The sequence below is a fragment of the Sturnira hondurensis genome, unplaced genomic scaffold (assembly GCF_014824575.4).
Source record: "Sturnira hondurensis isolate 20B ecotype Veracruz unplaced genomic scaffold, ASM1482457v3 Scaffold0020903, whole genome shotgun sequence".
NCBI lineage: Eukaryota > Metazoa > Chordata > Mammalia > Chiroptera > Phyllostomidae > Sturnira > Sturnira hondurensis.
The window spans coordinates 140,827-168,724 of record NW_028093534.1 but is presented as its reverse complement, the minus strand read 5'-3'; the positions used below and the strand labels follow the sequence as shown (position 1 = coordinate 168,724).

Here is a 27,898-nt window from a genome sequence, read left to right as displayed (position 1 = left end):
TGGAAACTTGTCTGGCAGGCTGCCACCCACCTGAAGGGTAGGAGACCTGGGCTCACCGGACTCTGGCATCAGCCCCGTTTGATCCAGACTGACTGACACTAACTACGTAAACGTTCCTACCAACACTCCCAGTGCAAAGCAGCTCCTGAAAGCAGAGCTTGCCCTTCTGCAAGACTTTTTGGTGGGCTCTGTGTTCCTCGCATTTTGCTAGGTAATGACATTCGTGATCTTCAAGGTTAGGTTTTATTTAGCTCTGGTTGTGCTGATTGTCTGTGGGAAACGCAGAAGGGAATAGCCCTAAGAGCTGTAGGCAGGGTTTCTGACGAGCCTTCTGCAGCCCCGGGGACGATGGGTTGTTGCCTGTGATTTTCTTTCTAAATTCCAAGCCTGACATCAGTCCAAGAGATCCCAGGGGCTTTGGGGGCGGGTCTGAGTCTCTTGCTGAGCCAGGGCCACGTGAGCCACCAGCAATGTTTGCAGTTTGGGGACTGATTCTTTGAGCAGGCTCCCTGGCCGTGGGCCACATTCCAGGCTGGGGTGTATATTTATGGAGAGTCATTCACCAGCCCATTTATCAGCTTTATGAGTCGGGGTGACTTCTGAAGGGAGGAGGGTGGTCACCAGTGCAGTCATTGCTTTGGGGACCTCCAGGAGTCAGCCCTCTGTTGGCTCCAGATATCTGTCTCACACTTAATTGCACTTAAAAATGTCAGATGTGACTTGGCTGTGTGAGTGTCTCTATTGGAGCCTCAGGTCTGGACTCTCCTCAGGGCCTGGACTCTTGACAGGGCGTCGCAACGCAGAGGGCTGGTTAGGACAACGGCATGCTCTGGAACTCCTCCAGGGCTCTGTCCTGCACAGAATTCTGTCAGGAGAGTGGAGGAGCCACTGGTGGCCAAGACACCCGGGACTGATACTATTCCTTAAAAGAGCCTTTTTGTTTTCAAGCCGACAAAATATAACCAGAGACATCGAAATTAAGAACAATCTAACAACAGCCAGCTCGCTTCTGGTCTCTCACACTTTTTAGTAATGAGTTCTGTTGCCCTGAGGGATGGGGGCTCACATTTCTGCTATAGTTTTCTGGGCCTGGGACTGAAAATTTAGAAATTTACCCTGCTGTACAGATAATATGTTCAGGGACTCGCCTTGGTCCATAGTGAAGTTAAGGGGCTGTCTCCCCACTCACACAACCTCTTACAAGATCCTCAGCAGCGACAGAGCGGGGGCGTGGAGGGGGACATTTCCCTGAATGAAGGAGCTCAATGACTTTGGAAGACATTGAGATTTCTCTCTGCACTTGCAATCTCTGATCACGGATACAAGTGCAATGAGAGGCTGGCCATGGCTCCGATTTCTGGAGGGGTGTCTACTTTACCTTCTGAAAAAGAAAAAAAAAACAAACAAAACTAAAACCAAAACCAAAAACTAATGATAGACACACCAGGTTGATTTTGTGTCGGGCACCGTCTGAGCATTTCACATGTATGCAATTCGGTACTCCATCAACCCTGAGGTAGGTGCTCTTTTTGTCATTCTTCCTAGAGATGTGGCCACTGAGGCACAGAGAGGGTGAGTAAATTGTCCAAGGTCACTCAGTGAGGAAGGGACAGAGCCCAGTTCGGGGCCCAGGCAGTCTGGCCCCAGAGTCTGGGTGCTCACCTCTCTGCCTCATCATCTTGTTAGGTGCTATTTTCTGCTTTTGAGGTAATTCGTCAGCTATGGCAGGTTGCCAAACCTCAAAGGGACTCCATTAAACAAACAGGTCGCCATATCAAAGGCTTTTTGAAAGTTTAAGTCGTGTTCGTGTATTCACCCCTTAAAGAATTCTAATAAATCCCTGAGGCATGAGTCTTCCCCGCTACAGCAATGGGGGATTTTCCTTAAGCGTTGAGTGATCAGAGAACCTCACTTTCATGATCCATCTGTTCCGAGGGGTGCACAGGGATCGTTTCTGGGGGGCAGCTGTGGTTTGGTAAAATGAGCACTAGAGATGTACATGAGTTCAATCCCCAGCCGTGCCGCTGAACTTAGCGTGGAGCCCAATTACCGAGCGCCTTTGAGCGCTGGTTTCTTCATCTTCAGGATGTACCATAAAAGGCGGTGTGGACAAAATCAGTAAGGTGGTGTGAATTACATTGTGTGGGGGCCTACCACAATCCTTGGCTAAATCTGAGACTGCTGTGAGCCCAGGGACAGAGGACTATACCGGAACCCCAGACTAGGTCTTTTTTTACTCCATGTTACTCTCGAGACCTTCCCAAACCTCAGCCCTTTATAGGACAACAGAGCTTGAGACCAAGGCCCATTGTTGGCTACACTGATTTATTGGAAGCACAGGTCAAGATAGAGGTGAACAGAAGAGAAAGGGGAGAGGTGGGGGGACACTGGCCACTGGCCCCATGGCAGCCCAGGATAGGGTCCTGGTCCTAGTCCTTCCTGCCATGGAACCTCCTTCCCAGGGCACTACGGGGACTTCTTTTGGGGGTAGCCTTTCCCAGCGCAGGGTGTGGTGAGTGGGTATTAGAGGGGAGGGATCAAGGAAGAGGGGATCACAGATACATATGAGTCTAGGAGCAGGATGGACCTTTCAAAGTGCAGAAGTAACCCAGTGCTTGCTCTGCCTCAGGGCTGGACCAAGCCCTACTGGGCGGGAGAGAAGGAAGGTTGGGGCTTGAGTTGGGGCACCTAACACTTGCGGCAGCTGCTGGCACAGGAGCCCACACCGTAGGAGCTGATGCCACAGGAGCCCACGCCGCAGGTGCCCAGGCCACAAGATGTGATGGAATTGCAGGGGCCGCAGGGCGCACACGGCGCACACATTCCTGTGCTCACCGCCAGGTTCCCACTGCAGGGGGCACTGCAGGCACTACCTGTCACCGGCCTGGAACCGGATGTGCAGAGGTCGCCGCAGACGACTCCGCCCCGGGAGCTGCTGACACCTGCCAACCACAACATCTGAGTCAAAGTTCTGAGGGCGAGTTATCTTATCCCTGGACAATGCCCCTCGCCAAGTATCTCTACTCGACAACTCTAGGTCCTCCAGTCCCACAGCTGTGGTCTTTCTGGCGTCTGACCACAACCTCTCCTGCTGGGAGGCCAACCCTTCCTTCTCTAGGTAGGTCCCAGTGAAATCCCTCCTCCTAGACTCTGTCCTCCCTTATAGGAAGGGTACATCCACCCACTCAGAGCCTATGTCACTTACAAACATTCACGGCACCAACACCTTCACACAGTCTGGGAAGAAAGAAGAAAGAGGGGACTATTAGCCACTTGGCCAGACTGGCAGACAGAGCTCCACAAATTGGGGGGGTAGGTCCACAAGTCAGGAAGGTACAAGCAGAGGTCTCAGGGAAGCCCTCCCAAATTAACCCCACTCCCAAAGTGATAAAACACAGGTTTTTCCCAGACTCCTGCACCTTGCTCAGCTCTGAGAAAAGGTGGTCTTTGTTCATGGAGAAAAAATGGCAGGTTAGCCAGGTAGTATCCCACCTGTGTTCCTCGCCCTCCAGCAGGCGCCTGTAGGTGGCGATCTCGATGTCCAGGCCCAGCTTGGAGTTCATCACCTCCTGGTACTCCTTGAGCAGGCAGGCCATGTCCTGCTTGGCCTTCTGCAGGGCGGCCTCCAGCTCGGCCAGCTTGCAGCGGGCATCGCTGACGGCTGTCTCACCCTGCTGCTCCGCCTGGGTCACTGCAGTCTCCAGCTTGGTGTTCTGGGGACCCAGAAGGGAACAAGGAGGGTTAGGATTCCCAGGTCTCTCTGTACATTCCCAGGGTATGTCCAGGCTCTCTTAGCCAGCTGGGAACACACCAAGGAACAGGACCATCACCTTCATTATCTGGGTCCCCCTGAGTGACCACACCTTGGAACTCTAAGTTTTGCAAATGGACTAGGGAACAAATGGACAAGTACACAGCCTGTGAGGCCCTGGCTAGGCCCCAGCCTTCTGGTGACTGAGGGCACAGGGGACCCGTACCTGGCACTTGGCGTTCTCAACCTCGGCTGTCAGCCTCTGGATCATGCGGTTCAGCTCGTTGATCTCCTCCTTGGTGCGGCGCAGGGTCTCCCCATGACGGATCACTGTGGCCTTCATCTCCTCGCACTGGGGAGAAGCAAGACTCAGGATGGTGTGTCCCACCCACTGGGGACGCCACGCATGACTGTGTGGGTTGCATAGCGCTCAGCCTGTGCAACCTTCCATGGCAGCCCTGCTCAGCCACCTCAGCCTGAGAGCTCTCTGCCCTTCTGATACCATCTCCAGGGACCAGGATCCCAAGACAGAAGAAGCCTCTTCTAATATTTACATCCAACCCCTCCTGGTGCCGTGACCAGGAGGCAGGGGTGCTGGGCACTCACCTTGCTGCGGTACCAGGACTCAGCCTCAGCCCGGCTGCGGCTGGCGATGTCGTCATACTGAGCCTTGATCTCGGCAATGACACAGTCCATGTTCAGGTCCCGGCTGTTGTCCATCTTGACGACGACTGAGGTGTCTGAGATGTGGGCGTGGAGGACACGGATCTCCTGGGGAGACGAGAAGAGGAAGCACCCTGTTTATGCCTCAGCCTCACACACCCTAGCATGTACCCAGCCTTCTCAGCTCTTCCCTGGTCTCCAGCCCCCTCATCCTGGTGGACTGCAGCCCCACGCCCAAGTCCCTGTCCTCCTCCTGTCTCAGGCCAAAGCCCTCTCCTCCAGGCCAGCTGCCAGCTTTCTGCCCAGACCATCACCCCTCACCTCCTCATACAGTCGCCTCAGGAAGTCAATCTCCTGGGTCAGGGCCTCTGCGTTGGCCTCCAGGTCCGACTTGCGGAGGTAGGCGCAGTCCACGTCCTGGAAAGGTGGGCAGTCTTTGAGCTCAGAGGACCCTTGGTGATCACCACCCCAAACTCCTCTCTCTCCTCACCCATTCATGGAGGCCAGGCTGGGGGAAGCATTCCCAGTGTTCCCATTCCCTTCCCATCTCCACACCCCCTCACCTTCCTGGGATGGGCCTCACAACCTCCTCCCCATCTGAGAACAAACCCCTTTGTGTCTTGCACATGGGCCACCAGCCTTTCCACCTCCCAACTGACCCAGCTCACCTCCCATTTCTCCTTTGACTGTTCCAGGACGCCTGCCCAGACTCACTCCCCTCTCCACTCAGCCATCCTGACCCTTCCCTCTACCCCTGCTCTGCTCCCAGACTCCACAGGGCCACTGCTGCTTCTGTCCCTTCCTCCCCCACACGCTGGGTCTCTGCCCCTCCTTTTGCTCAGACATCCCACAGCTCTAGACAGGACACTGTTCCTCAACAGAGACTGAAGATGCCAGGCCTCCATGGGACCCACAGACCACAACCTCTGAGGCAGAACAGGACATCCACAGGCCAACCCAGCCATCCCCCTGCCCAGGACAGGGTGCTAGAGGATATTGCAAGGTCATTGCCCTTTGTTAAAGCTCTGGATGCGTTTTCCATGACCTGATTGATCTCTGGGACTCCCCAGTGACCTGATCTGGCATGGTCACTGCATCACACATGGAGCAGTTGAGAACCCCTGTGTCTTTCCAAGAACAGTCTGTCATTCTGAGGTCCCTTGGGTCTCTACTCCTCGACACCATGTTACTCACCTTCTTCAGAGCCACAAACTCATTCTCGGCTGTTGCTCTCAGAGACACTTCCTCCTCGTACCTGAGGCAGAGGAGGCAGAGAGGGGGTTCAGGGAGGGGCAGGTCTCCCACCAACCCCCTCCACTTCAGACCAGTGAAGGGGACAATGTGGGGAACCGACTATCACAGACAGACCCCTGGCAGCCCCTTGGCGTCCTTTTAATTTGATTTGGGATGTTTTCACTTTGAACTGAGGAGCCATGGGGTTAATCTTCTGGGACCTCATAGCCCCGTGTCCCCAAGCTGCTCTGAAGTGATCTCTGGAGGCAAATAAGGCCTCAGTGCACAGCCTCGTGCTAGGAGTGGACAACATGCACTCTGGGTTGCTGCAGCCCCTGCCTCCCCTCACCTGGGTGTCCATCCTAGCTCAGGTGAGGGCCTTCAAGTCCTAGACACCATCAGCACTGAACACCCTGGGCAGTAGGACACCCAGAGCCTCAGGCTGTGTCAGCCCTGATGACACTGGGGTTCATTCCTATCACATCCATGATCCATGGCTATAGGTGGGGGGTGAGGTGTGGAAGCCTGGAAGACAGCAGAGGCCCCCTCCCCACAGAGCAGAGGAGACAGCTGCTGGGTGACCAGGCTCCAGGAAGAGAAGGCTGAAGGAGGGGAGAGATCTCCCAGGGGAACCACAGCCCTACTCTCAGATGGGCCTCTGGACAGCCACTGCTCGGGTGAGAGGATCCTGCTGCACACGCCCCCCTGGCCTGCAGTGCTGCTCACCCTACTTGGAAGTTCCTCTCATGTCTAATCCAATGGGCTTCAAGCTCAGTCATTTCCTGTGCCCAGTGAGGAACCCAGCCACACTGCACTCACTTCTTCTTGTAGCCCTCCATCACCTCCTGCACGTGGTTGAGCTCTGAGGCCAGCCTCCCGCTGTCAGCCTCGGCACACTCGGCCTCCCTTCTCAGCGTCTCAACGTAGCCCTCAAACAGGGGCTCCAGGTTGCTCTCGCAGCACTTGCGGTTCTGGTAGAACTGCCACTTGGTCTCCAGCAGCTTGTTCTGCTGCTCCAGGAAGCGCACCTGCCATTTGGGTTCAGAAGATGGTTGAGATGTCTCTTGGTGTCCGAAAGCCAATCTGGGGGGTCCTTTACATAAATTTCCAAGGCTAGAGCTCAGTAGAGCTTAGACAGTGTCAAGCAGGAAAAATAAGGCAAGTTCTGGATTTCCTGATATGATTCATATCTGGTTTTCCATTTTTGTCATGGGAACTAGGAGCTTGAAAAAGTCAGTTCCTGCCCCAGGTGAACTGAGTTATCTGACCTGATGAGTCCAGGTGGCCTGGAGTCAGGTAGTTTTGCTTTTGATTCCCCTCAGTGGCTCTTCTGACTCATGAGCATGGGTGAGTTTCAGGAATGGTGTGATCAAAGACACCTTCCAAAAGGATGTTCCTGTAGTCCTGTTCCTATTTCTTATGTGCATTAATTGTGTCTTGTGTGCATGTACAGCCTCCTTCCTCTGATTCGGCTTGAAGCCTTGTCCTTGTCTCTCTATGAGGACTCGGCCTGTGTGAACAAAGGATATATATATTCAGGCGCTCCTTCCTCCCCCATACACATCTCCCTGTGCCGGTCTGTGTCCCGGATGTGTGTCCTGTCCTCATCAAACTGGGAGCTCACCTGGACTCCATCATCTCTCTTGCCTTGCCCTGTCTATCTTTTAAGTGCTTTGCAAAGGAAGTGAAAGTTCAGGAAAGGGCTGATCAAGAACACACACCTTGTCAATGAAGGCAGCGAACTTGCTGTTGAGACACTTGATCTGCTCCTTCTCCTCGTGCTTCACACACTGCGCGTTGGGGTCAATATCCAGGTTGAGGGGCGTGAGGAGACTCTCATTGACCGACACAGTGGTGATGCAGGGCGGGCTGGGTCCACAAACGCCGCCAGAGCGGTATCCGAAACTGCGGCCGCAGGAGCCAGAGCGGAAGCCTCCGCAGAGGCTCTGGCTGCCGAAGCCCCCAGTGAGGCCGCGGTAGCAGGAGACGCCACGGTAGGGGGTGGCCGTGATGCAGCAGCGGCCTGGCCGGGGCCCGCAGGCCGAGGCGCAGCTGAAGGTCTGGCCGCAGAATGCTGATCCACAGGTCATGGTGCTCTTGGAGTTTGGGTTGCAGAGTAGAGGAGATGAGATCTGGAGTCTTGGTGGAAACTCCAATGTGTTCCTCAAGGTGCCCCAGTCCTATTTATGCTCCGATGGGAAGGGGCTTGGCTATGCAGATGGAGTCTGTGCAATTTGTGCTTTATGAGCTTGGGCGGTTAGTGCAGTCCAACCCCTCTCTAGAATGTGCTGTCCAACCCCTCTCTAGAATGTGCTTTAGTGATGGAGTGGTTTGAACCCGCCTCTGTGTAAAGGATGCCACTCTCTGGGCCATAGGGGGACTCAGCACGTTTCATCTTCAAAGTGCCCTGCCAGCCGGGCATGCACTCACCTCCAGGTGCTGAGGAGAGAAGGGCAGGGCAGGGCAGGGGAAGGGAGGGAAGGATAGGTTCAGAAGAGGATGAGAAGAGAGGCCAGATGTTGGGAGAAGCACGGAGGAGGGGCCTGCGCGTGTGTTGGGGAGTGAGTCGGGGAGGACACCCAGGAAAGTTTGAGGTCTAAATTCCACTCCAGGAGTGGTCAAAGTGCCACCAAAACACAACTCTGGATTTTCTTTTTCCTCTCTGGATTGTCTGGTGGGCCACTGGAAACATCTGATTTTTCTTACCATGGCAGCAGATACTGCATTATTAAATATTTGATGTCTTTTTCAAAAAAGATTTTATTTATTTTTAGAGGGAGGGGAAGGGAGGGAGAAAGGAGGGAGAGAAACATCAATGTGTGGTTCCATCTCACGCGCCCCCTACTGGGGACCTGGTGTGTAACCCAGACATGCACCTTGACTGGGAATTGAACCGGTGACCCTTTGGTTCACAGGCCGGCACGCAATCCACTGAGCTACACCAGCTAGGGCATATTTGATGTCTTTTTCAGCTTTTATTATGAAAGTTTCCAAACATATAGAAAAGTTGAAAGAATAGTATAACAAACATCCTGGATGTTTCATCTAGATACCTAGATTTGTAGATGTTAACATTGTGCTGTATTTCCTTCCACACTGGTCTAATTACTTGAAAGTTACAGGCAGCATGGCATGTCACCCTTACATATTTTGGCCTGCATTTCTTAACAATAAAGACTGGACCATTTTCACATTCAAGAGAACAAACAATAATCCAAAGAGTCATTAACTATTCATTCCATTTCAGTTTTCCCAACTGTCCCCCCAAATTTTTTAAATGGCTTAGTGTGCTTTAACTTGTGGCTGTAGCCCTTGTATTTTCTATAACCTGGAAGTTTACTCTGGAGCTGGGCTGTTCAGTATGACAGCCAATAGGCTCATGTGGCTAAATTAGTTGATGCTAAATGAATTCAAAATTGAAATTTTCAGTTGTACTAGCCACATGTCGCACAGGACTAATGGCTCCGTTACTTATTGGGAAGTGTAGATAAAAGACACTTCCACAATCACACAGGGATCTGTTGGATCACACTGGCCTAGAGGCTTGATTGGGTTTAACGGAAACATTTTGGGGCAGAATACTTCATAAATGATGCTGTGCAACTGTTACTGTATCACTCGAGAAGCACAAAGTGTCCGGTCATTCTGTTATTGGTAATGCTAAATCAGATCACTTTGGTACATTTCCCCCTTTACAGTCAGAAAGTACTCTGTAGGGAAATAGTTTGATATAAATGCTATAAATGATCTCTAATTCTTCCAATCATTTGAAGTAGGCACCATTATCCCCATTTACAGATGAGGAAACTGAGACTCAGAGAGACTAAATAACTTGCCCAAAGTCTCCAGCTTGTAAGTAGAGGAGCTCAGGAGATACCGTGCCTTCTTACCTACAAGCTGCGACAGCCCTGGGTTGCCTAACAGCTGGAAAATCGGGAGGGTAGAGAGAGTTGCTCAGGAGGGGATATCTGTGGATTTAGGGGTGGGGAGTCAGTCTAAGGAAGATGGGCAGAGTCAGCGGGGGAGGAATAGTTAGAACCAGGAGGGGAATGGGGTGCAAATGTGGCATAAGGGCCGTGGGAGGCTGGGTGCTGGGGAGGGGCATGGGTTAGATCTGCAGGATCCTGTGCCCAAGAACTGAAGGGAGGGGTGGAAAGCGGTACTTTCAATTATTTGTATACTTACGGTGTGTTGTAAGTAACCACGATAGAGTATGCTGTGTTCTATTTATCCGTGAAGCACCCCCACTCTGACAGCAGCCCTAGAAAAATTATTTCGTAAAGTAAGAGGTTTGTGTAAGTGGAAGGGATGAAAGGGGAAGTGGAATGACTTGCCTGGCAGCTCCCTGGAGCTGCTGGGCCTTTGCCAGCGGGCAGAGGTAGGCAGAGCAGCCGAGGGGGAAAAGATGGGGAGGAGTTGATGGGAAAAGAGAAGAAAGGAGAAGAAGAGAAGAAAACAGGGTTTGTTGGGAGTTGGGCTCTGGGTGTCTGCAAACCATTCAGGACTGGGGCCTTGTGACAGGACAGACATGGGGTAACAGCCTGTGTCAGTCATTTGGTCACCCCAGAGGAGGGTGTGGCACCTGCTGTCACTTTATGTGTTTGGGGAGCTGGCCAGCACTTCTGAGGCCTTTATAACCTCCACTGCAGTCTTGGGCACTGCCCACAATGAGCAGTGGTGCTCCCAGCAAGCCAGCTGGCGGGTGTCCCTAGAAGCACAGTGAGTCAGGGTGCACTACTTCACACTCACTTTACCTTTTCCGCCAGTATAACTCCTTATAAAAATAACATGCATAAACACGAGCCAATTAGTAATGGCTGATCCTTGCCAAGCAATTTTTAAAAAGCAAGAATAAGTTTAAAACCAGATGGAAAAAATGCAAATGTGACATCATTTTATTAAATTCAGACATTACTAGCTGTTGCTAATTTTTGAAGACCTAAAGGGACATTCAACTTGCATGTTTCCTTTGAGTGAACAACTTTTTGGGGGAGGGCTGGTTGGCAGAGTAATCACTCTATTGTCTTGACTCTAGCAATGTGAGGTTTATGAATTTAAAGTGTTTTTTATTGTGAAATACGCCACACACACGGAAGACTGCATATGTGGAAGAATGGGAACAGACATGTCATTTAGGGCCTCCCTGTGAGCCTCACTGATTGTGCCCCCTTCCTGCCTGGCCCACGGATGGTTCCTCTCTGGGATTTTGTGTTAAATCATTCCTTTGCTTTTCTGTACAGTTTCAGTACTGAACCATAGATTACTTAATTTTCTAGTTTTTAAACATCATATGAATGGGATCTCATTGCATGTATTCTTTCATGTCTGTTGGGGTTTTTGTTGTTCTTCAGTGTTCCTTCCCGTAGCTGCATGGTATTCATTTCACTGTGGATTGTGCTCATTTTACTCACCTTTGTACCCTGATGGTCTCATGGTTGTTTCTGGAGTTTGTATTCTGAACGTAGCTGCCATGAACACACTTTCCTATGTCTTCTAGTGTAAATGTGCAAGAATTTTCCTGGGGTATATGGTTATTAAAAAGAACTATGAATTGGTATATACTTGGCATAGGAACTAGTTTATGAATATTATTCCAAACCTAAAAGATAATAACATCTCTTGTTGTGTATCTTGCTTCCTAGTAGATACTATACTAAGAGCCCACATGCATTCATGCATTTTTTTTACAACGGCCCTTCGAGGCAGGTGTGTTACTCTTTACAGAGGAGGACACTGAGGCCTAGAGAGGTGAAAAGAGTGGCTCTGGTTGTGTGGTTAGTGGCCGAGCTCGCAGTCAGAACCTGGTGTGTTTGGACCTGATGAAGAGATGAGTTTATCTCGTTGCACTCCCATCAACCCACCACCCGCCATCATTGAAAGTATCAAACAGTAGATGGTGTTTGCATATAACAGGTTAACACATCCACACACACACTCACTAATCCCCTCCCTCCACTGCCCTTTTCTTGGACCTTTGGAGTGTTTTCAGGGTTTAGGACCAGAGCAGGGAGAGGTGCTCACCTATTTTTGTGGTGAGTTTCCAGTTTAAAGAAAAAAGCTGGATATACACCCATATTATGAACAAAAATGCAAACCTAGCAACACACCAATGGGTACAGATATTTGTTTCATGGATATATTCCAAGGGCTTGACACATAGTAGGTGCTCAATAAATGTTTGTTGAATGAATGAAATGAATACCAGCTGCATATTAAGTGCTGAGTAATGGAGCCATCAAAGCTTGGTGGTTAATTGTATAAAGCTTTCCGGTAGGATGGGCTGGGGACCAGATGAAGCAGACCAGAGGGCAGTCATTCCTGGGGTTGGGGGTGGGGTGGGGTGGGGAGACATTTCTGGCTGGGGCCTGAAGGAGTAATAAAGTAAGTAGATGTGTCTTTAACCAGAGCAAAATCCTTAACCTGAGTGATGATGGGGGTGACAGAAAAAGTCAGCCAACAAGGGCAAGGTTCCCGAAGGCATCGGGGTAGTGTGGAGACTAGTGGTAGAGTTTGGGAAGGAAAGTGAGGAGACTTCTAGGAAAAAGAGGGAGAAGATGCTTGGTTATCTTAGATTATTACTCTCCAGGGCCACTTGGACAAAGGACAGAGACTGGCTGGGTGGCAAGGAGGATGGCAGATAAGGGAGATTTGGGTAGAAAGAGAGAAGAGGAGGGAGGTGGAGGACCAATGGGGAAAAACCCAGGGGAAAATTGTGAGGGGACACTATCGGGTTGGAAGAGCATAAAAAGAGGAGGTTGATGAGAGAAGGGTGCAGCATATACCTGAAGAGGTGGGCAACCTAGGCTCCAGCTTTAGAACATTGAATCTCTGCAGGGCAGGGACCTGGGACAGGGAAGTGGTAGGGGCTTAGCCTGGTTAATGGGACAGACCTCACCAATGGTAGAACTGAGTTAAGCTTCATTTCTCCCAGGATCCCCACAAGGGTCTTTGGCCCCTTGTCCTCTCACAGATAATTGGCCACTGTCCCAGGCATGTTGGCTGAGGAGGCCAGGCTCTGACTTGGGCCTTTCGTTAACTCACCAACCCAAGGGCCCTGCCTAGTGACTGCACCTGAGGTCAATTCTGTCATGAACAGCTCAGTTGCTGTGTAAACATCCACTTCCTCAGCCCTAAGTTTCTCTCCCTGGAACCTGGTCTGCACCTTCTTTCTGTGAACAGAAAGCATGAGCTGCAAGTTTAGAAAAGGCAGGGGCTCTTTGATCCCTTCAGGCCTAGCGTGCAGAGGCTTTGGTGTCCTCCAAATGTAGAGCACACAGGCTGCCCCCCAGCCCTCAGCCATGGAGCAGAATCCGAGATGACACAGGCCCTACTTCTTAGGTCTGTCTCTATGGGCTCTTTACCATCACAGCACCTCATGATTCACCCCTCTTCTGCGAGGGCCCTCAGGTTCCTCCACTGTCTGCCCACTCTGAAATACCTCCATGCAAACCTTTGCACCAGTACTGTCCTGCCCGCCTGTTTACCGAAGCCCATCTTCACTCTTTCCAAGGAGACTTTCTTGCCTTTCCCATCAGAGTAGTTGCACTCCACATTGCCTGAGAATGAGCACAGTCAGTATGCATCGCATTCCTGAGCATCTGATGATACATCTCAAAAGCCCCCCTCTTCAGACTTCTGGCCTTTCTCATAAATGTGGCTCTGTCTTCCCTGTCAGTTGGGGAGCTCCAGAATCCATGTCTTCTTCTTTCTTAGTGCCTTCTTCCCTCCCTCCAAAAATTGAGACGGGGTTCAGGATATGGCAGGGACATATTAATCACAGAATCCTTGAATCCCCTCAACAAGACATTATTTTGTCTAACTCATGATCCATCTTGAGAAATCTGCTCCAACAACCCCCACAGGAACAGAATGAACTGACAAAAAAACTTCCTAATGTTAAATCCACTTGATTTACCCTTTCTTTTCAGGCGTCCCTTGGAAAAAAATCCACTTGAGCTAAAAGAAGAGGTTCTGATCTCTAGATCTGAAGGTCTTTGGGTTCACCTGCTCTCCTCCGGAATAATGAGTCTTCCTCTTTTATATAAAGCTTCCCTAAATGGGAGATATAACACAAGCTCCTTTAGGAAACCATGACTACCTGCCCTCCTGGGAAGTTCTTCCTCAACTCCAACTTCCATCTGTCTAGCTGCAGTGAAAGTCTGACTTCTCTTGCTCTTTTTGGACTTACATTATACCTGCATGGATCATCAACAGCATGTCCCTCACCCTCAGGCCGAAGGTATCCTTAAGCTACTGACTGACCATTCAGCAGGTTTCAGGATTAGGTAAAATGCAAGATGAGTGAGTATGTCATTGATTTATAACTTACATTATAATATTATCAGAAATCATGAGAATGTCTGATGATCTGCTAGGAAATACAAATTTATGAATTATTCACTAAAAAAACAGACTTTTTGAATTGTCCAAAATTCTCTTTTCATCCAGTTGTGTGATGGCCCAAGGATTGGTGACATATTCCCTTTGCTTAAGAAGAAAGATTCTGCCTTGCAGCAGCTGGGATACAGTGGGGACTGAAGGAGAGGTATTTGATTTGTTTTTTTTCTGGGATAAAGGAAGTAGCCATGGTCAAAGGTCTCAGGTCCTCCCTGCCCCTTGGGCTGATCCCCATGGTAGAACCACAGTAGGTAACATTTACTGAGCACTTGCTGTGTGCCAGGTGCTGTGTTAAGCATTGCCCATGCATTATTTCACTTAATCCTTCTATTAGTCCTTTAAGAAAGGCAACATTTGTGAGAATTTTACATATATGGTTTGGAAATGTGGGTAAGTACATTCTGTCAAACATGCCTATATCGCCACACCAGCAGCAGCAACGAGAACAAAAAGAACAACAATACCGTCAATGACGTACACCTCTACTTCCCCATCAAGCCTGTCACTGTGGCCACTGTGGCAGTAGCAACAGCACTGCCTACCTGTATGAATACATTCTTAGAGGCTCTATTCTAAGTGCTTTACATGGATTGGTTCTTTTAATCCTTACAACAACTTTATCAGGTGGGTACTCTTATCCCCACTTTACAAACCACAAAATGAGATACAGAGGTTAAGCAATTGCCTGAGGTTATGCAGCTGGAGAGTGGCAGAACTGGACTTTTTGGAATCTGTGTCCTTCACTGATATGCCAGGTACTTAAACTTTTTAGTTTCAATCATATTAAAAAATGATTTCGCATAGTGGCAAGGCACACACATATTTACATTCCATATACACTTGGAACAAAAAAGATCATGAAATGTTATTCTTATTACATATAATGCAGCCTGGTGTTTTCTATTTTATTCTAATCTATCAAATAGATTACATTAAAATTCTCTTTGCTTCCACGAGTGGGTCCCAATGTGAATCTGAAGAAATGCTCCCCCAGAGCCTCCTGCTTCTTAATGATTACAATAAAGCACATAGGCTTTTGTGCTCTGGAGTTTACTGAGCACGTGCCAACCTCTGTAATTCCTCAAATTAATGCTGGGAAGGAAAGGCTTACTCTATTTCTCAAAGGAGGGCATTCCTTGCCCCATCCACACAGCAATTATCACAGCAGAGTTTTGGTTCCTACCCAGCCCTTCTGGGTTGAAGGCCCACACTATCCACACTGGATGGACAGCACACACCGATGTGGATCTGTTATGACATCTTCCAAGGTTGCTGACAGGCTGCTGTGAGGGGAATGGGGTGGGAGGGTTGGTATAGCATGGAAAGCAGCACAGAGTCAAGGGGGTAATGGCAGGGGGCTGGATGCTCTCCTCATATGGATTGTCTAGATAGGTTCTATTATATTCTGAGCCAAATGCCATGCAGACTCATAACCATGGTGTCCATCCTAGGGCTTCTGGGCCCTGGAGGAAACACTGAGGGTTGAGTTGAAACCCAGACATACTATCCTTACTTGGGAGCTTGTTGGAAATGGCTGGGCATTCCTGAGGCCAGTGAGACAGTGTGTACTCGCCGAGCATCATGCAGAACTCTGAGGGAGGGGATGTCTCCACTCAGCATAGGCTGGCCAAGAAGGCCTAATAAGTTGGCTTAGCATCTAGTTGGTGCGTAAGGGGGCTAGGGGGTGGGTGAGGGTGCACGTGAGCACATGAGTGCCTGTGTGAGACTGTGGGTGGGAAGGCCAGCATGTAAGTGCATAGTCTGTGTCTGTGTGTGTGTATGTGTAGGGAGTGGGATATGTTGATAGATGTGAGGGATTTGGGAACAGTGTGGGAGTGTTGGATACGTGTGGAGGTAATTAAGAGATTGTTTAAGCGTATGGCTTTGGCAGTGCAGAGAGAGGCCATCAGTGTGAGGGAAAGCACCAAGCGCACCCCAAGTTTCACATCATTTGTTGATCTGACATTCCCCCGGTGTTTGGAAGGGGCGGGGGAGGGACGGTCCTATCAGCACCACGGACAGCGGCGTTGACTTCATCAGTGGGCGGTACTGGGAGAGCCACAGCCCTGCCTTCCCATTCCAACCTGAGTCACTGTTCCCCATCCTCCAGTTCCTGAGTTTCCCCAGCTGTGTATAGGGAGGTTGGGGAGGGTGTGGGGGAAGTGACCTGGCTCTTTGAAGATAAAAATTGTGCAGTTTAAGGTAAAAGGCCATAAACATTGGCCGCATCTGGCACCCAATTAAGACCATTAAGGGAGGAGCGACAGCAGCTAAAAACCCCAAGCCCATAAAAGACGTCTAATTGCTTCTAACCCATGGACGCACCAGGCTCCCCACATATATAAAAGGCCCAAAGATGTCCGAGGCGTAAACACCTCGTCCACTATACCCTCCATTCTGATCTTTTCCTCCTCAGAGCCTCCCTTGTACCAAAGAAACACAATGACTTGTGGATCTTACTGTGCTGGCAGCACCTTCAGCTGCGCCTCGGCCTGCGGGCCCCGGCCAGGCCGCTGCTGCATCACGGCCGCCCCCTACCGAGGCGTCTCCTGCTACCGCGGCCTCACTGGGGGCTTTGGCAGCCAGAGCCTCTGCGGAGGCTTCCGCTCTGGCTCCTGCGGCCGCAGCTTCGGATACCGCTCTGGCGGCGTGTGCGGACCCAGCCCGCCCTGCATCACCACTGTGTCGGTCAATGAGAGTCTCCTCACGCCCCTCAACCTGGATATTGACCCCAACGCGCAGTGTGTGAAGCATGAGGAGAAGGAGCAGATCAAGTGTCTCAACAGCAAGTTCGCTGCCTTCATCGACAAGGTGGGTGTTCTCAAACACGCCCTTCTTGAACCCCACCCATGCGCAGGACTCAGGCATGGTTCCCGAGTGGGGGAGTCAGAGGCAGTAAGAGCTTTGCCTGCGTGAGTCTCCTTCCAAGAGAGGCTGATGCACAAAGGGAAACAGGCGCTCCCGCCAGACCCAGAAGACTCAGCTGGGAGTGCAGATAGGCAGAGCTTATGGAAGAGAAGTGTGACCGGGTTGTTCTGAGGCACAACTAGAGTTCAGGAAATTGAGAAGGAAAATGACTGCTGCTTCTGAAATTACAGAGGTGTCCAGGCCCAGGCTGGGGCCTCTGTTCCCTTAGAGAATGTGGAGTGGATTGGCAAGTGCGGCAGGGGCCGGGCAGCAGCGCGCCCCTTTGGATAGATGGCTCATGACATCATCCCCCTGTAACGTGTCACCAGAAACCCCATGCTGTGATCTGAATCCGGGAACTCTGTCTAAGAAGGCACTCCTAGCTTCAAGGAGAGGGAGTGAGCTTTCCACCTGGAGCCTGACTACCTGCCTCCGGGACTCATCAGGGTGGGATAACTTAGTAATCTGAGAGAAGGGACCGATGTTTCCTGGGTCCTTGCTCCCATCCCTAAAATGGAAAAGCTGGACGTAGACCATAATCAGGAAATCCAGAAGCTGATTTGCCTGCCCCAGTCCACTTCTAATTTCTGCTGAGCTGCAGGTTTGGGAGTTTGTCTTACAGCAACCCTCCAAATTGGTCATGGGGCATCAAGAGCCATCTGACCCTTCTTCTCCACCCGGAATGGCAGGTGCGCTTCCTGGAGCAGCAGAACAAAGTTCTGGAGACCAAGTGGCAATTCTACCAGAACCGCAAGTGCTGCGAGAGCAACCTGGAGCCCCTGTTTGAGGGCTACGTCGAGACGCTGAGAAGGGAGGCTGAGTGTGCAGAGGCTGACAGCGGGAGGCTGGCCTCAGAGCTCAACCACGTGCAGGAGGTGATGGAGGGCTACAAGAAGAAGTGAGTGCAGTGTGGCTGGGTTCCTCACTGGGCACAGGAAATGACTGAGCTTGAAGCCCATTGGATTAGACATGAGAGGAACTTCCAAGTAGGGTGAGCAGCACTGCAGGCCAGGGGGGCATGTGCAGCAGGATCCTCTCACCCGAGCAGTGGCTGTCCAGAGGCCCATCTGAGAGTAGGCTGTGGTTCCCCTGGGAGACCTCTCCCCTCCTTCAGCCTTCTCTTCCTGGAGCCTGGTCACCCAGCAGCTGTCTCCTCTGCTCTGTGGGGAGGGGGCCTCTGCTGTCTTCCAGGCTTCCACACCTATAGCCATGGATCATGGATGTGATAGGAATGAACCCCAGTGTCATCAGGGCTGACACATCCTGAGGCTCTGGGTGTCCTACTGCCCAGGGTGTTCAGTGCTGATGGTGTCTAGGACTTGAAGGCCCTCACCTGAGCTAGGATGGACACCCAGGTGAGGGGAGGCAGGGGCTGCAGCAACCCAGAGTGCATGTTGTCCACTCCTAGCACGAGGCTGTGCACTGAGGCCTTATTTGCCTCCAGAGATCACTTCAGAGCAGCTTGGGGACACAGGGCTATGAGGTCCCAGAAGATTAACCCCATGGCTCCTCAGTTCAAAGTGAAAACATCCCAAATCAAATTAAAAGGACGCCAAGGGGCTGCCAGGGGTCTGTCTGTGATAGTCGGTTCCCCACATTGTCCCCTTCACTGGTCTGAAGTGGAGGGGGTTGGTGGGAGACCTGCCCCTCCCTGAACCCCCTCTCTGCCTCCTCTGCCTCAGGTACGAGGAGGAAGTGTCTCTGAGAGCAACAGCCGAGAATGAGTTTGTGGCTCTGAAGAAGGTGAGTAACATGGTGTCGAGGAGTAGAGACCCAAGGGACCTCAGAATGACAGACTGTTCTTGGAAAGACACAGGGGTTCTCAACTGCTCCATGTGTGATGCAGTGACCATGCCAGATCAGGTCACTGGGGAGTCCCAGAGATCAATCAGGTCATGGAAAACGCATCCAGAGCTTTAACAAAGGGCAATGACCTTGCAATATCCTCTAGCACCCTGTCCTGGGCAGGGGGATGGCTGGGTTGGCCTGTGGATGTCCTGTTCTGCCTCAGAGGTTGTGGTCTGTGGGTCCCATGGAGGCCTGGCATCTTCAGTCTCTGTTGAGGAACAGTGTCCTGTCTAGAGCTGTGGGATGTCTGAGCAAAAGGAGGGGCAGAGACCCAGCGTGTGGGGGAGGAAGGGACAGAAGCAGCAGTGGCCCTGTGGAGTCTGGGAGCAGAGCAGGGGTAGAGGGAAGGGTCAGGATGGCTGAGTGGAGAGGGGAGTGAGTCTGGGCAGGCGTCCTGGAACAGTCAAAGGAGAAATGGGAGGTGAGCTGGGTCAGTTGGGAGGTGGAAAGGCTGGTGGCCCATGTGCAAGACACAAAGGGGTTTGTTCTCAGATGGGGAGGAGGTTGTGAGGCCCATCCCAGGAAGGTGAGGGGGTGTGGAGATGGGAAGGGAATGGGAACACTGGGAATGCTTCCCCCAGCCTGGCCTCCATGAATGGGTGAGGAGAGAGAGGAGTTTGGGGTGGTGATCACCAAGGGTCCTCTGAGCTCAAAGACTGCCCACCTTTCCAGGACGTGGACTGCGCCTACCTCCGCAAGTCGGACCTGGAGGCCAACGCAGAGGCCCTGACCCAGGAGATTGACTTCCTGAGGCGACTGTATGAGGAGGTGAGGGGTGGTGGTCTGGGCAGAAAGCTGGCAGCTGGCCTGGAGGAGAGGGCTTTGGCCTGAGACAGGAGGAGGACAGGGACTTGGGCGTGGGGCTGCAGTCCACCAGGATGAGGGGGCTGGAGACCAGGGAAGAGCTGAGAAGGCTGGGTACATGCTAGGGTGTGTGAGGCTGAGGCATAAACAGGGTGCTTCCTCTTCTCGTCTCCCCAGGAGATCCGTGTCCTCCACGCCCACATCTCAGACACCTCAGTCGTCGTCAAGATGGACAACAGCCGGGACCTGAACATGGACTGTGTCATTGCCGAGATCAAGGCTCAGTATGACGACATCGCCAGCCGCAGCCGGGCTGAGGCTGAGTCCTGGTACCGCAGCAAGGTGAGTGCCCAGCACCCCTGCCTCCTGGTCACGGCACCAGGAGGGGTTGGATGTAAATATTAGAAGAGGCTTCTTCTGTCTTGGGATCCTGGTCCCTGGAGATGGTATCAGAAGGGCAGAGAGCTCTCAGGCTGAGGTGGCTGAGCAGGGCTGCCATGGAAGGTTGCACAGGCTGAGCGCTATGCAACCCACACAGTCATGCGTGGCGTCCCCAGTTGGTGGGACACACCATCCTGAGTCTTGCTTCTCCCCAGTGCGAGGAGATGAAGGCCACAGTGATCCGTCATGGGGAGACCCTGCGCCGCACCAAGGAGGAGATCAACGAGCTGAACCGCATGATCCAGAGGCTGACAGCCGAGGTTGAGAACGCCAAGTGCCAGGTACGGGTCCCCTGTGCCCTCAGTCACCAGAAGGCTGGGGCCTAGCCAGGGCCTCACAGGCTGTGTACTTGTCCATTTGTTCCCTAGTCCATTTGCAAAACTTAGAGTTCCAAGGTGTGGTCACTCAGGGGGACCCAGATAATGAAGGTGATGGTCCTGTTCCTTGGTGTGTTCCCAGCTGGCTAAGAGAGCCTGGACATACCCTGGGAATGTACAGAGAGACCTGGGAATCCTAACCCTCCTTGTTCCCTTCTGGGTCCCCAGAACACCAAGCTGGAGACTGCAGTGACCCAGGCGGAGCAGCAGGGTGAGACAGCCGTCAGCGATGCCCGCTGCAAGCTGGCCGAGCTGGAGGCCGCCCTGCAGAAGGCCAAGCAGGACATGGCCTGCCTGCTCAAGGAGTACCAGGAGGTGATGAACTCCAAGCTGGGCCTGGACATCGAGATCGCCACCTACAGGCGCCTGCTGGAGGGCGAGGAGCAGAGGTGGGTATCATGACCAGTCTTCTCTCCCAGCCTTGCCTGGGTTCTCAGCGTGCCCTGCCTGTCCCTCACAGTCGTGGCATCTCTCCTCTCTTGTTTGCATGCATCCTGATCATGCAACTGGACAGGTAATTTGCATAAGTTCTTTGGGTACATTTCTAGCCCCATTTCTGTCTCTCCTGCCTACCTGGTGCTGACCTGGAATTAGTTCCTTTTACAAACCTGCTCCTCAGGTCAGGTCAGACAGTAGTAGTTGCTGCCCCTGAGAAGCCCAGCCTATGCTTCTGGTCTCCTTCCCTCCATAGTGCTTCTGTCCCCCTGTGCCCTCATGACACACGCCATTCTGGATTCCAGCTCTCTTTTTAAGCCTGGCTCTGGCCTCAGCCCAGGGAGTTCAGATTTATCCCATAGGACAACCTCAGTGGGGAATTTTCTTAACTCAGACTTAGATATTCTAACAATAGTGAGTACCCCTAAGTAGTCTTCCATCACAGCGAGGAGGACTTGGCAGCAGGGGTCTGTCCTTTGGAGCAGCTGTGTCCTACACTATGCATTTGTGTGTGTGGCTTGCTTTGGGGGCTGGGGCTGGGGCAGACTCATTAATAATCCAGCCTTCTAATGGCTGGAGGGAAGCTGCGCAGCTCCTGCGAGGGGCACACTCCCAGAATGTTCCCCTTGGGTTCTCTCCCCAGGTTGGTCAGGTGCTCACAACCTGAGCTTTCTTCTTCTTGTGTACAGCCAGGCTCTGGCCCTGGTCAGAAGAGAGTGGAGGGCGGGAATGCTGAGGGAGTGTCCAGGGGCATCCTGGGTACTGGGGCAATGGGAACCCAGGTTTAGTGGCTGGAATCGAAGCAGTCACACGAAGACACTCACAATCTTCTCTCTGGAGAGCTCAGAGGCATAAGAGCTTGCTGGGGCTGGAGAGTTTCATTAGTGAAGAATTCTGGGAGGAGGAGTTTTTCAAGACTGAGTTTGGAAGTTGGAGACACATGTGGAAATGGCTCTGGAAACTGGGCGGCCCACCTCTCTGCCACACGGGGCTCTTGGAGTGAACTCAGAAGCTTTGGTGTGGGTTTCCTCAGAACCTTGGGTATGGATGATCAGATGGTGGATTAGCTGTGGATTCTCCTCACATCTGAAGCTAATTCGACAACCCTTTGCCACTGTGCTCCCACAGGGACTCCCGTGTGTTCCCCTGAAGTGCACAGCAGGTTGGGGGGAGTCACAAAGCCCAAGTTATAGCTCTGCCTTAGTCCTGTTTTTCCCCCCTCTCTCTGGGCCTCAGTTTCTCTATATGTCAAATTAGGAAGCTGGTGAATGTGGTCGCTGAGCCTGTTCTCAGTGGGTTCTAAAACCGTATCCATTTGCTCAATGCAACAGTTCCTCACGGAGCCAGGCATTGTTTTAGGCATTGCTGATTCTGCAGTGTGGACAAGAGACAAAAACTGCTGCCCTCCTGAAGCCCACACTCTAGTAACACCAACCAGAGCAGATTCAGGCAGGTACACCTGCTGCTCCTTGCATTCACAAGTCAATGTATAGAGAACCAGCATAAATAGTAGCAGCTAACATTTCTGAAGTGCTCAGTGCGGTAGGCACGAAGCACTTGGCATGTATCATTCGATTTCATCCTCACTACAGATCACCTCTATCTATGAGGAGGTTAGGGTTCTGGAGTGTAAATTGGAGGGTGCTCAGCTAACAGTGAGTGGAGAGCCAGGCACCACAGCCATTGTCTCCAGAAGACACACTTTGATGAGGGCTCTCCTGGCTTCTGGATTAGCCAGTTTATTACCCAGGAGGACCAGGGGGTCCCACCTTTCACAGTTGGCTGTATCCCCCAGGCGGCTTTCCCACAGCATTAACCTCTCTCTTTTCTTTTCCCAACAGGTTGTGTGAGGGCGTTGGTTCCGTGAATGTCTGTAAGTAGCTCAGGCTCTTACCCTTCTCCCACTGGGGTCGTCCCAGCGCCTTTGGGGAGGGGGCGTTTCGGCTTGCCCCAAGGCTGCCTGGCTGTGGCCATGCCTGATGCACATCTGGGCCTGTTCTCCCCTCTTTCAGGCGTCAGCAGCTCCCGAGGTGGCGTCGTCTGTGGAAATCTCTGCGCCAGCGGTACTGCCCCTGCTGTCACCACCGGCGTCTGCAGCGCCCCCTGCTGCGGCAACGTGGTGGTGGGCACCGCCAACGCCTGCGGCCCCTGCTCTGGCGTCAGCTCCTGCGGTGGCGGGGTCTGTAAGAGGTGCTAGGGGGTTGCAGCCTCTGCCAGCTCATCTCCCAGGCTCCCTTGGCCCAGCCAGAACCTCACGAAACCGGAATGCCCCTCCCGCTGCTTCCCCACGCATCGCCAGCCGCAGGCCTCCCAAGAACCGGTCCCCAGATGTGTACTCTGCACATCTTCTCTACCTGCTGCCTCTGGGTGCCCCCTCCCTGGCTCCCCAAGCCCTAGGGCAGCACCTTGGTCTCTTTTATAGTCTTTCCTAGTAGTTGATTTGTTTTCCTGCACATTCATCCTTCCGCCTTCTGTTTTTTGCTGGATTCATTGGTCCCGCTTGACCCCTTCACCCACGCTTGGGGGTACAGGGCAGGCCCCAGAATCTCCCTGTCTGCCCTTCCTGGGAATGTGCCCCTGTGCTTGGACCTGTGGAACGGAGATGGGGAATACTGGGGAACCTCTGTTAGAGGTTCTCCTGTGACTTTGTGAGGGCCGCCTGCAGGAGCTTCTGAAAAGCCAATGAGTCAACTGCCAACTAGTTGGGTTGCCTTTGTTTCACTCTGTGTCTCCAATAAACTAATTGTAGCTAATCAAACCTGGTTCCTTCAGAGTTTTGAAAATGCCAGGCCCCCTCTGTGAGAGGTGCTTTCTGCGAGAGATTTCCTCAGGACCTCTGCACCCACTCGGTCATTTTTCAGCAGGAGAAAATGACTGCAGTGCGTGTTGCCTGTCCGGCTTGGGCAACTGAGCCTTGGGAAAGTGGGAGAATGCTAAGGGAAGCAGGACATCTTGTGTGGGCCTGGCTCCTCTAGGAGGAGGAGTGTGGACAAGAGTGTGGACAATCCTCCTCCTCCTCTAGGCCAGTTTTCTCACCTTCAACCCTGTTGAGATCTTGGGCTGGAGGATGCTCTGTGGTGGGGCTGCCCTGTGCACTGTGGGAGGGTTAGTCTTGTCCCTGGTCTCTAGATACCAACAGTCCTCCCCCGGCCCCAACTGTGACAACTAAAGATGTCTCTAGACACTGTCAAATGTGCCCTAGTGGTTCTCAATGAGGGAGACTTTGCCCCACAGGGGCATTTCTGGAGGGAGAAGTGCCTGAGAAAACACGTGGAGGTAAGAATGGAAGGAAGGCATGTGAGACGAGCAGGTGTGGGAGAGTCGGGAGACCTGGGCTTCTAACTCACAGTCCCGACTCTGCCATTTCCCAAATATGTGGCTCCGGGTGAATGGCTTCCATCTCCCGAACTCCAGTTTCCTTGGCTGTAGAAAGAGGGAGGCTGGGCCATATTCCTAAGGTCCCTTCCAGCTCCCTACATAAATCCTATTCAAAAGGGTTTTGTTAATTAAAAAAACACTATATTTGAAAGCTGGTTGAGCTATTTCCCTGTTCTCTATTTGTGGGAGTAAATTCTGTGCATCTGAGAGCAAGTTCTGTGAAGACAGAAGCTGCAGATGTGAGGAGCAGCCCCTACCCCTGGGGCTGAGAGAGTGCACCCGAGGAAGAGCCCCCAGATGTTGCCTGCACCACATTCTCTCGGTCAAAGCTGTCCCAGGGCCAGTCCAGATTCCAAGGGGGGGAAGTAAGTTCCATCTTTGAGATGAGGAGTGCCATACACAGAGAAGGGGGCGTGGGGCCCATTTCTGAAGGGAGCTGTCACAGGAGGGGGAAATGAGACAATACAAATAAAAGTTTAGAGTACAGTGTGCACAGAATTGATACTCAAAAATTGCATTTATTATTGTTGTTGTTTTTGTTGCTGTCATATAACAGCACATATTCCCTAGGCTCTGACTAGCAGGGGCAGAATGAGATGGTGGAGAAATACCAAAGCCTGGAAGCCTGGAATCTTAGACTCTGGTCCTAGTTGGGTCACCAGGCGTATGTGGCCAGGCCTCTTCAGGTTTGGAACCTCAGTTAGTTTGTGTTTTGGAGCAACTGGGCTACTAGAGGGGCAAGTATTTCAGCTGCTGTGCAGGGCAGATGCCAAAAGCTGTCACTCTGGCATTGCCACTACCACAGCTGGCCCTGTCTCAGCTGACAGTGCAGAGGGATTGTATTCCTCAGCAGTCAGTAGGAACATTCTAGAAAGGAGGCAGTTGGCTGTCTGTGAAGCATGGCAGGCCGCATTAATTGGCCCATACCACCTACCTCTTCAAGATGGTGGAAAAATGCCTAGAAAGAAGTAGGAATGAGAAATGACCTTGGATGAAGAAAGCCTTTATGGGGTGGAGTTGAGGCTGGGGCAGGAGGGGGCAGAGGAGCAGGGTGTAGGACTGAAGGGCCCGTTTGGCTCTAGAGAGCACTGGTGAGTCCCCATCCTCTTGCACCAGCCTTGGGAACTTAATAGAGTTCCAGGGAGTTGGCGCACTCCTTCACCAACCCCACCTCTTCATCTGCATTCCCCACGTCTAGGACACGTCTCTTCTTCCTGGTTAACGCCTACTTAGGTTTCTTTTTTTTTTGCTGTAAAATTCAAGCTTCCTGAAGGACAGGTGTCTATTTTTTTCACTTATATGAGCCCAAGTTTGTATAACAGCACTTGGTACATATTAAGCACTAAATAATCATTTGTTGATTGAAAAAATGAACTCCTGGTCTTCCTTTAGGTCTCAGTATTCTTCAGTATTCTTTATTTCAGGAGGTAGCCAGCTTTCCCTGGTAAAGAATCCTCCAACTGTGCTTCTTATTCCCCCTAGTACCAAGGCCCAGGCCTCACTGCAACCCACCCCTCCTTGACGAAGGTGGCAGTGGCGGCAGAGGAGGTGGGGCTCAGGGACTCGGGGACTCAGGACAGGAGGCTCTAACAGACGGGGAGTCTGCAACATCAGTCTTGCCTGGTCCCTTGAGCTGGTGGGTTGGAAGGAAGGCACATCACTCCAGAGGCATGGAGCCTCCCTAGGCTCCCCGGGTGGTGTCTGGATGAGCTCCCAAGGCTGACAGTCTTTATAGTGTCCTCCTGCAGGCCCTGGGAAGGGAGTATTACAACCCCAGAGCAGAGCTCAGAACCATCACCTAAGAAAGTTGGAACTGAAAAGGCCTTTTCAAAGGCTGTGGTCCAGTCCCAATTTGACAGATATTCAGGGCACCCTGAGCCAGAGCAGAGGAGGAAGTGGGGTGGGGGGGGGGCAATGAAGAGTGGCGAGAGGCCCTGAGACATTAGAGCCAGGTATGTAGGGCTGGTGTGCTACGTTCAAGAGCCTGGGCTGCGTCCTGAGAGCAATGGAGGCCCCTGGAAGGTTAGCCTTGGGTTTTATATGGATATCTGGTTGCTGTGTAGTGTGGATTGGAAGGGGAGAAGAGCGGGACTCCAGCCAAAATGGTGGTNCAAAGGCTGTGGTCCAGTCCCAATTTGACAGATATTCAGGGCACCCTGAGCCAGAGCAGAGGAGGAAGTGGGGTGGGGGGGGGCAATGAAGAGTGGTGAGAGGCCCTGAGACATTAGAGCCAGGTATGTAGGGCTGGTGTGCTACGTTCAAGAGCCTGGGCTGCGTCCTGAGAGCAATGGAGGGCCCCTGGAAGGTTAGCCTTGGGTTTTATATGGATATCTGGTTGCTGTGTAGTGTGGATTGGAAGGAGAGAAGAGCGGAACTCCAACCAAAATGGTGGTGGCGGGGCCGTGGGTGGTAGCAGCAGGGAGAGAGGAAAGAGATAGATTACAGGGATACTTAGAAGGTAGAAAAGAAAGCACTTGGGTTTTAATTAGATTTGAGGTCAAGGGTGTAGGCATAGACCATAGGTTCAGGTTTGGGCAGCTGTGTTAATCATCTTGACAGGGGAGATAGGAGGAGACTTGGATAGAGAAGGTGAGAAATAGTGAGTTCAGCTTGGAGGGGTCTCTAGGACTGTTGGAAGGGTCTCTAGGGCTGTTGGAGGGGTCTCTAGGACTGTTGGAGGGGTCTCTAGGACTGTTGGGAGGGTCTCTAGGACTGCTGGAAGGCTCTCTAGGACTGTTGGGAGGGTCCCTAGGACTGCCAAGTGGAGATGTCCCATAGGACCTGTTGGGGCAAGTGGGTCTGAAGCTGAGGTGTGAGGTCAGGGCAGCAGGAGAGTATTCAGGTCTCTGAAGCACAGAGATTTTAACCAGGGAGGACACTAACGATGGTGGTAACTAAAGGCAAGAGACTGATTGCCCAGGGAGCACGTGCAGAGAGGCAAGAGAAGGGCCACGAGACCCTTTAATGTTTGAGGGAAAGGTCTCCTGGGTGGGGGATGTGAGCCAGTAGTGGAACGTCTTGGGAGGAGCTGAGAGCCTGGCCTGTTGAACAAGGAAATGAAAGACCTGAGTCTCTGGCTAAGGAAATGGGAGGGAGAGAAGTTGACAGGTGGGAAGCCAAAAGGGCCCTAGTTATTCCAGGAAGGAGTGTGGGAAGGTGGTGTGTCCTTCAGGACAGCGTGGTGATGTGGCTAAAAAAGTCAGGGCCTGGAAGAGGGTTGGTCAGCACTGGCACCGAGGTGGGGCTGGGCAAAGGGGGAAAGGAAGAAAAAAGACGGCATGGGATGGGCTGGGCCTGTGGGGGGCTAGTCCATGCCTGGTTCTTCCACAGTGGGGCTGGGGGATTCTCAGTATCCACTTCCTGGGAGCTCTTGGCCTCTTTCTGAGCAGAGAATAGGAGAGGTCGGGCCATACAGGGAATAGGAGCTGTCTTAGCCTTGGGATTGAAGCTGTGAGGAATCTAGGGATGAGGGCAATGAGTGGGGCAGTTGAGAAAGGAAACAGATGGTGGGGGAAGTAGCTTCTCTTACAATTAAGAACATTTGAGGAGGATTTCCTGGGTGTTGAGGAGGTGTGTGTATGGGTGGGTGGGGGGAGGATGGGCAAAGGGTGGGTATTAAGAGTTTCATCCCTCCTGCGTGATAGTCAGTAGTGGGAATGGATGG

At 52.1% G+C, this 27,898-nt stretch overlaps 2 protein-coding genes across 2 annotated transcripts; one reads left to right on the top strand and one right to left on the bottom strand.

Annotated features, from left to right (window-relative positions):
• Window positions 1-2,688: 2,688 nt before the first annotated feature.
• LOC118976429 (keratin, type II cuticular Hb1) lies at window positions 2,689-7,737 on the bottom strand. The gene is made up of 9 exons (XM_037030922.1): window positions 7,369-7,737; window positions 6,467-6,675; window positions 5,609-5,669; window positions 4,736-4,831; window positions 4,358-4,522; window positions 3,978-4,103; window positions 3,493-3,713; window positions 3,206-3,237; window positions 2,689-2,942 (listed from the first exon to the last, which is right to left on the bottom strand). The coding sequence occupies exons 1-9, from the start codon at window positions 7,735-7,737 to the stop codon at window positions 2,689-2,691; spliced, it is 1,533 nt and encodes a 510-aa protein (XP_036886817.1).
• An 8,749-nt stretch (window positions 7,738-16,486) lies between these two features.
• On the top strand, window positions 16,487-23,053 carry LOC118976433 (keratin, type II cuticular Hb6). The gene is made up of 9 exons (XM_037030927.1): window positions 16,487-16,855; window positions 17,641-17,849; window positions 18,634-18,694; window positions 19,472-19,567; window positions 19,781-19,945; window positions 20,200-20,325; window positions 20,590-20,810; window positions 22,698-22,729; window positions 22,869-23,053. The coding sequence occupies exons 1-9, from the start codon at window positions 16,487-16,489 to the stop codon at window positions 23,051-23,053; spliced, it is 1,464 nt and encodes a 487-aa protein (XP_036886822.1).
• The last annotated feature ends 4,845 nt before the right edge of the window (window positions 23,054-27,898 follow it).